The 16,479-nt window shown below is 42.7% G+C and overlaps 1 protein-coding gene across 2 annotated transcripts in view; it reads right to left on the bottom strand.

Moving 5' to 3' along the window:
- Positions 1 to 510: 510 nt before the first annotated feature.
- Arhgap19 (Rho GTPase activating protein 19) overlaps positions 511 to 16,479 on the bottom strand; it is a 71,753-nt gene continuing 55,784 nt past the window's right edge. Inside the window, exons 9-12 of one of the 2 annotated variants that reach the window (XM_045131791.1) lie at positions 15,451 to 15,549; positions 7,219 to 7,329; positions 6,091 to 6,169; positions 595 to 737 (exon numbers count right to left, since the gene is read on the bottom strand). In XM_045131791.1, coding sequence (XP_044987726.1) covers positions 727 to 737; positions 6,091 to 6,169; positions 7,219 to 7,329; positions 15,451 to 15,549 — 300 coding nt within the window. In that variant the 3' untranslated portion in view covers positions 595 to 726. Of the gene's footprint in view, positions 738 to 6,090; positions 6,170 to 7,218; positions 7,330 to 15,450; positions 15,550 to 16,479 lie in introns of both variants that reach the window. The other variant, XM_045131797.1, reaches the window with a different exon arrangement.

Below are 16,479 nucleotides of genomic sequence, written 5' to 3'. Positions count from 1 at the left end.
ATAGTTTAATAGCTGTAATTTTAAGTATTATTCTGAATTCCTTTCCAATGCCACAAGTCAAATCCCCTATGCTAAACCCAAGAAATAATAAAGAATTTCCAATAATGCTATAAATTCTTTGAACACAAATAAAATAAAGATCTGTTAAGCTCAAAGTGAAAAGGAGTCAAAGGCATTAAGACTGCCCACCCAAAAATATGGCTTTAAAACAAAAGTAAATAAGCAAACCCTCAATACTATCAAACAGAGAAAAGTCCAAAATACTAGCTAAAAATAATATCAATCCACCTAGATTGACAGTACTTTAAAAAAATAACTAGCAGTTGAGAACCCAGTTTCCTATCTTTAAGAAACAGAACCAGCTCAAAATGTTAAGCATGGAAGCCCAGCTGACCATGCCCTCCTAAGACATTGTGTCAGCTGGTAAGCTGTTTAGTGGTGTTCCCATATTTAAAACAAAACTAAACAAAAAAAAAAAAAGAAAGAAAGAAAAAGAAAAAGAAACGACACAGACACAGAGAGCGCAGCACTCTCTACGGTGAGGCACAGCTCGCAAGAGCCATCCAGTGAGCACGTTAGAGGTATCAGTTGGGTCACGGGGTGAGTTGACTTTCACACTTCAAATGCAGCAAAGCAAGCTTCAGGTCCAAGCTCCACTGAGCACAATCAATGCATGTCCCACTGAAGAGGAAATCCTGAATGGGTGACAGGAGAACTCTAGATCCTTCAGAAAAATCCTAGGTTAAAGAAGAAATGAGAGCATTAGACATGTTTAAAAGTATTTTTAAACCGAGCATGGTGGCGCATGCTTTTAATCCCAGCACTCGGGAGGCAGAGGTAGGAGGATCACTGTGAGTTCAAGACCACCCTGAGACTACTTCGTGAATTCCAGGTCGGCCTGGGCTGGGGAAAACCCTACCTCAAAAAACAAAAGCCAAAAAAAAAATTAAAAAATAAAAATAAAAGTTATTACAAACATCTTACCTAAAAACTACAGAATCTACACTTGGTATTTTCTCCAAATTTAAAGCATGTAATTTAGAATTTGACTCTTTACTAAGTAAACATTATTTAGTCTCTTGATCTAATCCCAGTTTATTAAGTCACTACCACTTAGCAAGGGCCTATTTGTGCCAGGTGCTACTTATTCCTCTGGGGGATGAGTTGAAGCTGAAGATGACTCTGACCTTCTGAGTGTGGGGCTCAGGTGTGTACCAGCGTCCCTGGCTCTAAATTCTTTATGTACATACAATACCTCATTTACCCTCAAACTACCCATACCCATATGAGGCCACACTCCTGTCATCTTACAGAGGTAGAGTCACCATCCCACACAAGTTAGCTGCTTGCCTCAGAACTCAAAGCTATCAAGTGCCAGAACAGAGGAGTGGACCTATGTCTAGGTGACGCAGAGCGTGTGCTGTGCCGCCTGCTGCAGGCACTGTGATTATTGGGGAAAAGAGGAGGGCATGGGCTGAGGCTTCACACATGATAAGCACTGAGCCCAATATATGTACTTGTTAAAAATAACATATTTAGCCAGACGTGGTGGTGCATGCCTGTAATCCCAGTACTTGGGAGGCAGAGGCAGGAGGATCACTGTGAGTTTGAGGCCACCCTGAGATCACATAGTGAATTCCAGGCCAGCCTAGGCTAGAGCAAGAGACCCTACCTTGAGGGGGGGGAGGATATACACACACATACACATACACACACGCACAAGTGTACAAATGTATGTGTACCACGGCACACATGTGAAGGTCAGAGAACGACCTCTCCTTCCACCTTGAGACAATATCGCTCTTATTGTTTGCTACTGGGAAAGCCAGACAAGCTGGCCCTGCAAGTTTCAAGATGTGTGTGCCATTTATTTGTCCAGCTTTACATGAGTACAGAGGATTGAACTCTGTTCAACACAGTTGCAGAGCAAGTGCCTTTAACGACTGAGGCATCTCCCCAGCCCCTTGACAAATATATTCTTATGTCTACCTTTTCTTGTCTTCTACAAGAGAAACCACATATTGTGATAGAGTGGTAAGACAAGAAAATACCACAAATCATAGTAAATATCTACATTTTAGTAGTGTCATAAAAAGTTCAAAAGAGAAAGGTTATTCAATCTGGCTGAGTAAGTCAGAAAAGACTTCAGAGGAGAACAGAGGTTAGGCTGAGCTTTGAAGAATAAGAAAGATTCTGACTGCTGAAAACAATGCCTCTTAATAAGCAGGTGCTAAATCAGTTGTTCCCATTGGGGGATAATTTTGCCCCTGCCCCTCGGGTAATGTCACAGCGTCACACCCGAGAAAAGGCGTGTTACCAGGCAGAAGCTGCTCAACACCACACTGTGCACAGAGAGGGCACCACAGCAAAGAATTAGGTGACCCGAAATACCAACAGGGCCAAGGCTGAGAAACCCTGTGCTAAAAAGAAGTCTTTTTAATTATGCTGTTGATAATAAAATTGTATTATCTTCTTTATGGAATATCTGTTACATTTATAAGGATCAGCATCAGAAAAATCTAGAATCTGGGTGTGGTAGCACATGCCTTTAATCCCAGCACTCGGGAGGTAGGAGGATTGCCATGAGTTCAAGGCCACCCTGAGACTACACATTAAATTCCAAGTCAGCCTGGGCTACGGTGAAAATCTACATTAAAAAAAAAAAAAAAAAAAAAAAGCCGGGTATGGTGGCGCATGCCTTTAATCCCAACACTCGGAGGCTGACGTAGGAGGATCGCTGTGAGTTTGAGGCCACCCTGAGACTACATAGTGAATTCCAGGTCAGCCTGGGCTAGAGTGAGACCCTACCTCGAAAAGCCAAAAAAAAAAAAAAAAAAAAACTCTAGCACTGTATTCATTGTTGTATAAAAGACATATGTGGGCTGGAGAGATGGTTTAGCGGTTAAGCACTTGCCTGTAAAGCCTAAGTACCCCGGTTTGAGGCTCAATACCCCAGGACCCACATTAGCCAGATGCACAAGGGGGTGCACGCATCTGGAGTTCATTTGCAGAGGCTGGATGCCCTGGAACTCCCATTCTCTCTCTCTCTCTCTCTCTAACTGCCTCTTTCTCTCTCTGTCTGTCACTCTCAAATAAATAAATAAAAATAAACAAAAACAATTAAAAAATAAAAAAGAAATATGTGGCAAGGTCCTGGAGCTATAGGTGTGGAGAGATGCCAATTGGGAGTAGCTTGCACACAGACTGCTGACATCAACTGTGGAACAAAAGACCGAGGTGCTGAGGGAGCAGCGCAAGAGGACAGAGGAGCAGGGAACGTCATCGACCAAACAACCGGCCAGGTGTGAGTGAGTGCCCATCACCACAGCTACGCAGGCAAGCTGAAGTAGGATTGAAAGTTCAAGGCCAAGCTGATAAACTTAAAGAAACCACATCTCAAAATAAAAATAAATAAATAGGACAGGAAACAGAGAGACCTGAGAATACAGCCCAGTGGCAGAGCATGTGTGAGGCCCTGGGTTCAATCCCCAACACCACAAAAAATAACAACATGAAATAGAAAGAAGTAGAGGGATTGGCAGATAACAGTAAGCCACTATAGACAAGGAAAAAAAGAGGAAGAGGCAAAGAAGAATATCTGGCACTATAACACCAAGTGAGGCATCTGCAGATGGAAGAAGGGGTGGGGTGGGGTGGGGTGGGAGGGAGGGAGGGGCGGAGGGGTAGGGGGTGGAGGGGTGGGGGATGGGACAGGAAGAGGGAAGCAAAAATGTCATTGCCTCATGCCCTGAAGGTCTTCACAGTCTGTGAGCCCAGACTTCCCTAAAGGAATTCATTTCTTTCCAAAATATAGTGGCAAGATAGGACAGCCTGGCTAGAGTGAGACCTAAAAAAAAAAAAAAAAAAAAAAACAGGAAAAGAAATAGAAAGACATTATATTTTGCTTATCTTCATAAATAAAAGTTACAAAAGGTACAAAACAACATATTCCTTAAAAATAATGTATGTTTGCTGGGGCGTGGTGGCACACACTAGTCCCAGCATTCGGGAGGCAGAGGTAGGAGGATTGCCCTGAGTTCGAGGCTATCCTGAGACTACATAGTGAATTCCAGGTCAGCCTGGGCTAGAGCAAGACCCTACCTCAACCCCCCCCCAAAAAAATTGTATGTTTAAGTTTTGATTCATGGACACCTAAACAGAAATATTTGGACACAAAACTCAACATTGATCTTGCCTCAATCAAACCTTTTTTTTTTTTTTTTTTTTTTGGCTTTTTGAGGTAGGGTTTCACTCTAGCTCAGGATGACCTGAAATTCACTACGTAGTCTCAGGGTAGCCTCGAACTCAGGGCAATCCTCCTACCTCTGCCTCCCAAGTGCTGGGATTAAAGGCGTGCACCATCACACCTGGCTTCAATCAAATAATTCTGACCAGAAAATGAGAAACAACGTAGAAAAAAGAAGAGAGCTCAGGTAATGCATTCGAAGATTAGTATGAAAGGCTAGTGTCTGCAAGGCCAGCGGCACATCTGCACTGAGAAATGAGAAGACAGGAGAATCGGCCTAACACATATAGCAGTGAACGAGAGACCCTGACTCAAGTGAGCTAGAAGTCAAAGACCAGCACCAAAAACTTGCCTTCCCACCACACCATAGCACGTGCACAGTCATACTCACAAACATGAACACGCACACACTTATACGAGCACACACACGTACTAAAAGATAGTGAAACTATCCTAAAATCTAATTTTCTAGGAAAGACTAAAGATTCACCCATGGAGATTGACCTTTTGTTCTTTTATAAAAAAATTTAAGCTGGGGAAATGGCTTAGCAGATAAGGCATTTGCCTGTGAAGCCTAAGGACCCTGGTTCGATTCCCCAAGACCCACATAAGCCAGGTGCACAAGGGGTGGATGCATTTGGAGTTTGTTTGCAGTGGCTGGAGGCCATGGCATGCCTATTCTCTCTCTCTCCCCCTCTCTCTCTGTACCTATTTCCCCCCTCTCTCTTTCTCAAATAAATAAATAAATAAATAAAATTAAAAATGTATATTTTTTTAGCCAGGCATGGTGGTGCACGCCTTTAATCCCAGCACTCGAGAGGCAGAGGTAGGAGGATCTCCATGAGTTCAAGGCCACCCTGAGACTACAGAGTGAATTCCAGGTCAGCCTGAGCTAGAGTGAGACCCTACCTCGAAAAACCAAAATAAATAAATAAATAAATAACAATTATACATGTGTGAAAGAGAGAATGTAGGTGTGAAAGGGAGTCTGGCCACTGCAAACTAACTCCAGACCCATATACTACTTTGTGTATCGGCTTTCATGGGTACTAGGGAACTGAACCCAGGCCAGCAGGCTTTGCAAGCAAGTGCCAACCTCTGAGCCATCTCCCCAGCCCCATTGTTCTCTTTCTAAACTACTTTGTTTTAGTTTTGTTACAGTCCTGGAGCATGAACTCAAGACTTCACACATTCTAGGCATGGGTTCTACCACTAAGCTACATTCCCAACCCACTTATTCTCTTTCTATTGCTAATGTATCAAATAGAAACTATGTTTGACAGTAATTAAACTCATGTCAAAGTTGTAAAACTAACAAGTCACACGAGATCACTTCATGTGCCACATAAGCACTGCCTAAGAAGGCCAAAATCTAATCTGGTTTTGGGGTTTGTTTGTTTGTTTTTTCCGTGTGTGTGTGTGTGTGTGTGTGTGTGTGTGTGTGTGTGTGTTGTTTTGTTTTTGCGAGGCTCTCACTGTGTCATACAGACTGGCCATGAACATGAACTCATGATCCTCCTGCCTTCACCTCCTGAGTGCTATGATTAGAGTTGTGCACCACCATGCCTGGCTCACAGCAACCTTTTACCAAAAGAGCTTGGACAATGAGCAGTCCCAGCAGTAAGGAGTCCTCTCTGAACCAAACAGCCTAAGGGACGTGTATGACAGGATTTCCCCACAGAAGTAACATAAGTATTTTAGCAGTGCTGAGTAGTCTAACCATCTAAATGCCTTCTAATTACAACTACATTACCTTAAGAATTAAAAAAAAAGATATGCTACTGACTGACAAGATGCAGAAAAGAACTTCATTAGTAAGAACAGAGATTAAAGACCAAGAGTACCTTTTTTCCCCTCTTTCTTCCCCTCAGACCATTTCAATCTTGTTGGTGTCATCCTGACAGCTGGAGAGCAAGAAAATAACTGGAACAAGAAAATTTTACAATGACTTAAATGATCTAATATTAGCATTATAGACAGACTTTATTAACAGAGGACTTATTTACTTAATTTCAATGTGAGGGTTTTTTTTTTACAGAGACTGACAAATTCATACCTCACAAACCTTAACTGATACTTATTGCTGACTTAATAAGGTAGTCATACATACCTGGAATACTTTAAAGGAGTACCCCATAGGAGATGCCAAACAAAGGAAGCCTGGCTCCAATGCTCCTGCCCTGCGCAATCCCCCAGTAAGAGCACCCACCATCACCACTTGTTTACGGGCCTACTGCCTGTGTTTGCCATGTGTACTTGTTACTAGCCATTGCTTTCTTACACTCAAAATACATTAGATGAAGGCTGGGCGTGGTGGCGCACACCTTTAATCCCAACACTTGGGAGGCAGAGGTAGGAGAATCATTGTGAGTTCAAGGCCACCCTGAGACTACAGAGTGGATTCCAGGTCAGCCTGAGCTAGAGTGAGACCCTACTCGAAAAAAAAAAATAGTTGAGGGCTGGAGAGATGGCTCAGCAGTCAGTGGTTAAGCGCTTGCCTGTAAAGCCTAAGGACCCCACTTCAAAGCTCAATGCCCCAAGACCCACATAAGCCAGATGTACAAGGTAACACATGCATCTGGAGTTCATTTGCAGTGTGTCTGGAGGCCCTGGCACACCCATACTCTATCTATCTGTCTCTTTTGCTCTCTGTCGCTCTCAAATAAATAACTAAGTAAATAAAATATATATATATATATATATATATATATATATATATATATATATATGTATGTATAATATATATGTATATATTAGTTGAATGATTTGGTGAAATCTATAGAAAGAAGGTCATCAGTATGTTAATGGTCCAAAGAAACACAATAAAACAAATGACAGTATAGCAGTTTCCTGCTTCCCACAGCGATGGGGGGTAGGATGGAGAGAGGGAGAGAAGGAGGAAGGGAAGAAGGAAGAAGAGAAGGAGAGATTGGTGGTGGGGGGTATAGAAAGACCAAAGAACATCATCTTACTAAGTTCACATTTTCTTTGCTGGCTCTCTTCAATTCACTCATGGCCATAGGCTCTGTGGCTGGAGACTGGATTCTCTTTTCTGACACCATCTGATTTCCCAGGACTTTACGCTGATTTAGGAACAGAAAACATTTGATTTAGAAGCATTTACTACACTGCAACTATACTGACCTTCAAAACTATAATTTCCTTAGGGTAAAAAAAAAAAAAAAAAAACAGGCTGTAGAGATGGCTTAGCAGTTGTGACACTTGCCTGCAAAGCCTAAGGACTCAGGTTCAATTCCCTAGTATCCATGTAAGCCAGATGCATAAAGTGGCACATGTGTCTGGTGTTCATTTGCAGTGGCTAAAGGCCATGGCATGCCCATTCTCTTATCTGCTTCTCTTTCTCAAATGAATAAAAATATATATATATTTTTTAATCCTTAGGGCTGGAGAAATGGCTTAGCAATTAAGGCACTTTCCTGTGAAGCCAAAGGACCCAGGTTTGATTCCCCAGTACCCACGTAAGCCAGATGTACAAGGGGGCGTATGTGTCTGGAGTTTGTTTGCAGTGGCTGGAGGACCTGGCATACTATTCACATTCTCATTCTCTCTCTGTTTGCAAATAAAATTTTTTACAACTTTGAAAAAGGGGCTAGAGAGATGGCTTAGTGGTTAAGCACTTGTCAATGAAGCCTAAGGACCCCGGTTCGAGGCTTGATTCCCTAGGACTCAAGTTAGCCAGATGCACAAGGAGGTGCACGCATCTGGAGTTCGTTTGCAGTGGCTGGAGGCCCTGGCACACCCATTCTCTCTCTCTCTCTCCTCTCTCTCTTTCTGCCTCTTTCTCTTTGTGTGTGTTGCTCTCAAATAAATAAATAAAAATTTAAAAAAAAAAAACTTTGAAAAAAATAGAAACCTAGCCTGGCATGATGGCACACACCTTTAATCCCAGCACTCAGGAGGCAGAGGTAAGAGGATTGATGTAAAGTTGAGGCCACCCTGAGACTACAGAGTGAATTCCAGGTCAGACCCTTGCTTGAAAACCCAAAAAGAAAAGAAACCTGCCAGCCGTGGTGGCACATGCCTTTAATACCAGTACTTCAGAGGCAGAGATAGGAGGATCATGGTGAGTTTAAGGTCACCCTGACACTATATAGTGAATTCCAAGTCAGCCAGAGCTACAGTGAGATCCTACCTTGAAAAAAATAAATAAATAAATAACCTCAGCACTCTGATAGCTCCTGCATGGGCTCTCAAGACAAGGCATGTACCAAAACAGGACATTGTCTTTCTTTATTTAAAAGGCCTGAGAGGGGGCTGAAAAGATGGCTTAGCAGGTAGGCACTTGCCTGTGAAGCCTAAGGACCCCAGTTCGAGGCTCGATTCCCCAGGACCCACACAAGCCATGTGAACAAGGTGATACATGCATCTGGAGTTCACTTGCAGTAGCTGAAGGCCCTGGCACACCCATTTTCTTCCTCTTTCTCCCTCTCTCCTCTCTCTCTCTTTCTCTCCTTCTTTCTCTCTCTCAAATAAAGAAAACACCAGTTACATATGAGTAAGGTTCTTCATTTGTTGTTTGTTTTCACCAGAAGTGTGTTGTCTCTGGCACCTGCTAAGAGTCCTTTGCTCCACCCCACTAAGGGACACATAAACTGGGTCTATTTTAATATTTTGTTCCTCTGTTCTTTCTTCATTTTGTACTAGAAAATTTATAGAAATTGTATAAGAGTTCCTAATATAGCCACAAGAGTCTCCAGGCCTTCTTAAGAGGGTCACATGACTAAGCAGACATTAGACATTTAGTGCAACTCTAAAAGCTTTCATCTGAACAGCTTAGAAGCTGATGTAACCTACTCCAACATCCAACAGTGACAATTCTATCACCTCTTCCTTGTTTCCCCTTAGAGAATAAATGTGAATTCCAAAAATATTTTCAATTTTTTTTGTTCATTTTTATTTATTTATTTGAAAGCAACACACATAGAGAGAAAGGAGCAGATAGAGAGAATGGTCGCACCAGGGCCTCCAGCCACTGCAAATGAACTCCAGACGCGTGCGCCCCCTTGTGCATCTGGCTAACGTGGGTCCTGGGGAATCCAGCCTTGAACCGGGGTCCTTAGGCTTCACAGGCAAGTGCTACCTGCTAAGCCATCTCTCCAGCCCGAAGTTCCTCAATTTTTTTTTAAAGGATAGAAATCAAGTAGCTAAGACACATAAATGCTGAAAAAATAAGGCCTGCACATCCTCCTTTCATAACAAGTTATCACCTGAGGAAGTGAACTGGTGATGCCAGCTACAGGACTGGTTGTAAAGCTTCCAGAGAATTTTTCAAAACGACGCTTCAGGGCTGTGGGGTGTGGCTCAGTGGTGGAACACATGTGCATAGTCATGGGTTCAACTCCCAACACAACAAACAAAAGGGACATTTCATTACTTCACTTCAGAACCACTAAGCATAAAAAAAGAAGAGGAAGAAATGCAGATGACCTTTATGGCCTATAAATACCTAAAAAAAAACATATGTTCTACATCCTTAGCCATCAGGGAAATGCAAATTAAAACTACTTTGAGATTCCATCTCACACCTGTCAGAATAACGTGTGTGTGTGTGTGTGTGTGTGTGTGTGTGTGTGTGTGTGTGTAGATTTTCTAGGTAGGATCTCCCTCTAGCCAGGCTGACCTAGAATTCACTATGTAGTCTCAAGATGGCCTTGAACTCATGGCAATCCTCTTACTTCTGCTCCTGAGTGCTGGAATTAAAGGCATGCACTGTCACACCAAGCAAGTTGACTTCCAAGACCCTTGAAGGTCAGCCCTCATAGCAGAATGCTTCACCAAGTCTGTCCCATGGGGCCTCCCTACCAACATACCACCCAAGAAACAGAGCTTCAGACGAGTGGGCTAAGTGGAAATGGGCTTCCATCACTCCAACCCGTCCGAAAGCCAAGGCCAAGAGGAACAGCCTAGATTTTCTATCTCTAGCTAAGAAGCTGGGCACCACATTCCCACACTGGATAGAAGAGAGGCCTTGGGCTCTTCGCCCAGAGACCCACAAAGAGGAAGCACTGTCCTAGCTGAGGAGCTCCAACAAGCAAACCAACTGGAACTCGAAACTGGCGCCTTGGGCCTCTGAGCAGCGGGGGTGATGAGCCTCGTACTCATGCCTGGGAGCATGAGTCAGCCTGGGGAGTGTCAGAAAAACATTGTCTCTCTCTCTCTCTCTCTCTCTCTCTCTCTCTCTCTCTCTCTCTCTCTCTCCTTTTTTGGGGTAGGGTCTCACTCTAGCCTAGGCTGACCTGGAATTCATTATGATCTTCCTACCTCTGCCTCCTGAGCTGGGATTCAAGGTGGGTACAAACACACCCGTCCACTCTGATAGAATGCTATCACTCTTATAAATTCTAAAGCTCTAAATTCTCCCTTAGTAAAGAAGTAGATAGCTGCCAAGTGGATACTATGCATCTACATTCCAAGTAATAACTGGTGCTGAGTGTGGTGGCACATGCCTTTAATTCTAGCACTCTGGAGGCAGAGGTAGGATTGGTGGAAGTTCAAGGCCACCCTGAGCCTACATATTGAATTCCAGGTCAGCCTGGGCTAGAGACTCTACCTCAAAAATAAATAAATAAGGATAAACCAAGTAATAACTGGCAATACACCTATAGCCAACTGCAGAACTCATAAAGCAGAACTCAACATCCACCTAACTTCAATCACAGAAACGCTTATTTCAGGGCTGGGAATGGAGCTCAGTGGTGGAATACTGCACGACCTACTGCGCATGGAAGCCTCATTCCATCCCCAGCGCCACAAAAAGAGAGAACAAGTGCTTATTTGAATAACAGAGAAGCATTTATACTGACATGTCTATAACTTTATTAGTCATCTCTATGAGAGAGGAGTCAGAGGGAAGGGCCAATTTCACAGGGAAGGCAACAGAGGAAAATACACTAAGGTCGTTCATTTTACTAGTCATGTTTGAGCAGATAAATGTGCTAAAATTCTAGCAAAAAGTTATGTTTAAAAATATATATATTAGGGCTAGAGAGATGGCTTACTGGTTAAGGCACTTGCCTGCAAAGCCTGTTCAAGTCTCCCTCTAGCCAGGCTGTTCAAGTCCTCCAGGTCACAAGCCAGACGCAACAATGATGCAAACGTGCAATGCCACGCACTCCCACAAGGGGGTGCATGAGTCTAGAGTTTGTTCACAGTGGCTGAAAGGCCCTGGCACTCTCATTCTCTCTCTACGTCTTTCTCTCTCTTCCTCCCTCTCTCTCTCTCAAAAAATAAAAATAAAAACAAATACACACACACACACACACACAAACACACACATATATGCGAGAGACACACACACACACATACACAGAAATAGTGGCTTTGGGCACGCCAGAGTCTCATGCCACTGCAAATAAACTCCACACCCATGTGCCATTCTGTACTTACTGGAGAATTGAACCCAGTCATCAGGCTATATAATCATGTGCCTTTAACCAGTGTGCCAGATTCACTCCAGTCCCAATTTATTTATTTGCTTTTTTAAAGTAGTTTTTTTTTTTTTTTTAATTTTTCGAGGTAGGGTCTCTCTCTAGCTCAGGCTGACCTGGAATGCACCGTGTAGTCTCAGGGTGGCCCCGAACTCACAGCGCACCTCCTACCTCTGCCTTCCGAGTGCTGGGATTAAAGGCATGCACCACCACACCCAGCCTTATTTATTTATTTTTATCTATGAGACAAAGGGAGAGAAAATGGGCATGCCAGGGCCTACAGTCACTGTAAACAAACTCCAGACACGTGCCACCATATGACTCTGGCTTATGTGGGTTCTGGGGAATTGAATCTTTGTTCTTAGGCTTCACAGACAATTTACCTTAACTGCTAAGCCATTTCTCCAGCCCCCAACTTAACTATATTAAAATATACAAAAGATTTACCATTTCATCTACTTCAAGTATATAATTTAGTGGCATTAAGTATATTCACAGGCCAGGCCTAATGGTGCATGCCTTCAATCCCAGCACTCGGTAGGCAGAGGTAGGAGGATCACTGTGAATTCAAGGCCAGCCTAAGACTACATAGTGAATTCTAGGTCAGCCTGAGCTACAGCGAGGCCCTCTTAAAAAAAAAAAAAGTATATTCACAGTGTCATAAACCATAACCCCACCATCATGTTTTCCTTCTTAACAGAGGGTAAAATAACTCATTTCTGCCAGGCGTGATGGTGCATGCCTTTAATCCCAGAACTCGGGAGGAAGAGGTAGGAGGATTGCTGTAAATTCAAGGCCACCCTGAGAATACAGAGTGAATTCCAGGTCAGCCTGAGCTAGAGTGAGACCCTACCTCGAAAATGATAATAATAATAATAATAACAACAACAACAACAACTCATTTCCTTCATACTCCCTGCCAGTGACAGGAAGTAATCTATCTTCTATGAAGTTGGTTATTTTAAGTACCTCAAAGAAATGAAATGATATATTATTTATCCTTTTGGGACTGACTTATTTCACTTAGCACAGTGTCCTTGGAGTCCATCCATACTGTGGAATAAGTCAGAATTTCCTCCCCTTTGAAGAATATTCCATTGTTTATCAATCCATCCATCAGTGAACAACTGCCTTGCTTCTATCTCTTGGCTACTATACATGACATTATCTTTTAACACTAATATACAAACAATTTCCTTGAGATCCTGCTCTCAATTCTTTGGCATCTACATAGAAATGGGATGGGTAGAGCCGGAAGATGGCTTAGCAGTTAAGTAACTTGCCTGTGAAGCCTAAGAACCCAGGTTCAATTCTCCAGGTCCCACATAAGCCAGATGCACAAGGTGGCACATGTGTCTGAAGTTCATTTGCAATGGCTAGAGGCCCTGGTGTGCCCATTTTCTCTCTCTCTGTCTCCCTCTCTCTCTGTCTCAAATAAACAAAGAAATGAAATTAAAAAAAAAAAAAGAAATGGAATAGAATGGGTAGATGAAAACATCGTATTTTTTAATTTTCTGAGAAACTGCCGAACTGTTTGTCCCAGCAGCTCCACTACTTTACATTCCTACCAGTGGTGAGCAAGGGTTCCAATTTCTCAACATCCTCATCATTTTTTTTTTCTGTTTTTTAGATAATAGCCACCCCCATGATGTAATGTGGTTTTGATTCCCATTTCCCCAATGGTATTAGTGATGGTAAACATCTTCTCACATTTTCTTTGCCATATGTATGTTTTCGCTGGAGAAATATCTATTGAAGTTCTTTGGCTAGTTTTTAATGAGGAGGGTTTTGTGCTTAGGGGCTCTTTATATATTCTCAATATTAACACCTAACTAGATATATGATTTGCAAATATTCTCTCCTATTCCACAAGTTGACTTTTTCACTCTATTGTTGATAGCAAAGGAAATACTGCCATTAAGTAAGTCTTATGTCCTAGGTATTCTGGTCCCAGTACACAGAATTGAGATTGGATTCTAGACTCGTATAAACAAGGACCAGTACTCGGGCTAAATAACTTTTCAAGTGCTTACAGCTTCATCTTAAAGGGAAAATAATTTCAAGGTGTATATATTTGTCAGGGCAAAAATTTTAAGATTTGGTCAAAAGGCTCCTTAATGTTGCTTCTGGCTAGATTTTTTTTTAATATTTTTTGTTCATTTTTATTTGTTTATTTGAGAGTAACAGACAGAGAAAGAGGCAGAGAGAGAGAGAGAGAGAGAGAGAGAGAGAGAGGGAGGGAGAGAATGGGCATGCCAGGGCTTCCAGCCACTGCAAACGAACTCCAGATGCATGCGCCCCCTGTGCGTCTGGCTAACGTGGGTCCTGGGGAATCGAGCCTTGAACCGGGGTCCTTAGGCTTCACAGGCAAGTGCTTAACCGCTAGGCCATCTCTCCAGCCCAGCTTCTGGCTAGATTTTTAAAATGTTAATAACATTAAAATAACATTCAAAAAAAAAGCCAGGCATGGTGGTGTACATCTTTAGTCCCAGGACTCAGGAGGCAGAGGTAGGAGGACTGCCATGAGTTTGAGGCCACCCTGAGACTACACAGTGAATTCCAGGTCAGCCTGAGCTACAGTGAGACCCTACCTAGGAAAACCAAAAAAAAAAAAAAAAAAAAAAAAAAAGAGAGAGAGAGAGAAAGAGAACAAAACTAGAGATTAGTTAACCTGGACCTCACCTCATACACTAAAATTTGAACCCCATAACCAAATTGTCTACTGCCACCTAATGGCAATATTCAGCAACTGCATGTAAGTTTAGATGGAGGCTTGTTTAAAACTTTTGCAAACTGTGGTAGAAGCAACAACATGGAATTAATTTGTATTTGTTTTAAAATCAAGATTTCTAATGAATCTGCCACATGAAAAGAGAGTAAACTGAAAACATTAAGCTCACAAAAATATGAAGTACCAAAATTCACAAGCTTATAGAAAATCCATCTTTCCAACAATGACCCTCATTTCTCACCCTCCACTTCTCCACAGATTTAGCACAGTATGGAGTGTGGAGCAGATGGGCAGCAAGTGAGACTCCTTACCCTGCACCCGAATGAAATTGCCCTCAGAGCCACAGGAGAAGGAAGGGTCTTTCTTCACTCCGCGGAGCTCCTTTGATTTGTAGCACAGCAAAGTGCTGTGTAAAAACAAAAACTTATCACTTCTCAGCCTTTTGGCTAAGATCAAGGGTAAAATAAAACCTTTTCCAAAGGGCTGTAGAGGTGGCTCAACAGTTAAGGCACTTGCCTGCAAAGTCTAACAACCTGGGTTCAATTCCTCAGTACCCATATAATGCCAGGTGCACAAAGTAGTGCATGCATCTGGAGTACATCTGCAATAGCTGGAGGCCCTGGCATGCCCATACACACACACACACACACATTCTTTCCCTCTCCCTCCCTCCCCCCACCCTCTCTGAGTCTCTCTGCTTGTAAATAACTTTTTTTTCCAAGGTAGGGTCTTGTTATAGCCCAGGTTGACCTGGAATTCACTATGCAGTCTCAGGCTGGCCTTGAACTCACAGCAATTCTCCTACCTCTACCTCCAGAGTACTGGGATTAAAGGCATATGCCACCATGGCCAGCAATAATTTTTTTTTAAAAGATCCAAATGTTAAAAAAAAACTTTTCCAAACTATCATTATACCCTTACAATATACCCTTCATAGAATCCTAAGGAATAGGATTTAGTTGTTTATGCATAAGAAAAATAAGACCTATTTCCTCTGAACCAGTGCTAAAAACAATAGCACTCACCTTAATAAGGCCGCTAAAGGAGCGTGAACGGGCTCTCTTCTGTACCCGGGGAGAAGAAGGTTCTCGGCCTGGTGTTTGAGGCAAAGATTGCTTATGGAACTAGAAGAAAATATAGATAGTATCTTATTAAAATTGTCCCACCAAGATAGTCAATGACAATACACATCTAAGAAATAAGTGGTTCTGTACATATCTATAGTAATATGTGGGCAAGAAGACCAAAAAGGCAAAAATGATGCTTCCAAGAAGAAGTCAAAATGAATTAACTTGGGCTGGAGAGATGCCTTAATGGTTAAGGCACTTGCCTGCAAAGCCTAAAGAGCCAAGTTCAATTCCCCAGTATCCCATAAAGCCAGATGCACAAAGTGGTGCATGCATCTGGAGTTTGTCTGCAGTGGCTAGAGGCCCTGGGACACCCATTCTCTCTGCCAGGCATGGTGGCACACGCCTTTAATCCCAACACCTGAGAGGCAGAGGTAGTAGGATTGCTGTGAATTCAAGGCTACTCTGAGACTACACAGTGAGTCCCAGATCAGCCAGGCTAGGAAAAAAAAAAAAAAAAAAAAGCTGTTAAAGCCAAGCATGGTGGCTCACACGGTTAATTCCAACACTCAGCAGGTTGAGGCAAGAAGGTTTCCCAGTAAGCATGGGACATAGTGAGGCTATGTCTCCAGAAAGAGAAAGGAACTTTTTTGAACATATGTACCAAGAAGCTTTCAAAATGTTAATTATCTCAGCAGACAGATTTTAGTAAATCTTCTTCCTGAACACACTCAACCATCATCCCTTACTGGGCAGGACGCTGGTACATGCCTGTATTCCCGGCACTCAGGAGGCTTCAAGATCACTCTGGTTTCTTCTCATTGCTGGGATAAAGGATCCCAGCAAAAGAGGCTGACGGGAGGAGAGGACTTATTTTCGCTTATAGTTTCAAGGGAAAGATTCATGATAGAAGGAGAAAACATGACATGAGCAGAGGCTGGCATCACCTCCTTGTCACACAGAGGTAGAAAACAGCAGCTGGAGAGT

This window comes from Jaculus jaculus, chromosome 1 (genome assembly GCF_020740685.1).
Source record: "Jaculus jaculus isolate mJacJac1 chromosome 1, mJacJac1.mat.Y.cur, whole genome shotgun sequence".
NCBI classification, from domain to species: domain Eukaryota; kingdom Metazoa; phylum Chordata; class Mammalia; order Rodentia; family Dipodidae; genus Jaculus; species Jaculus jaculus.
This window is presented reverse-complemented; position numbering and strand designations above follow the sequence as displayed.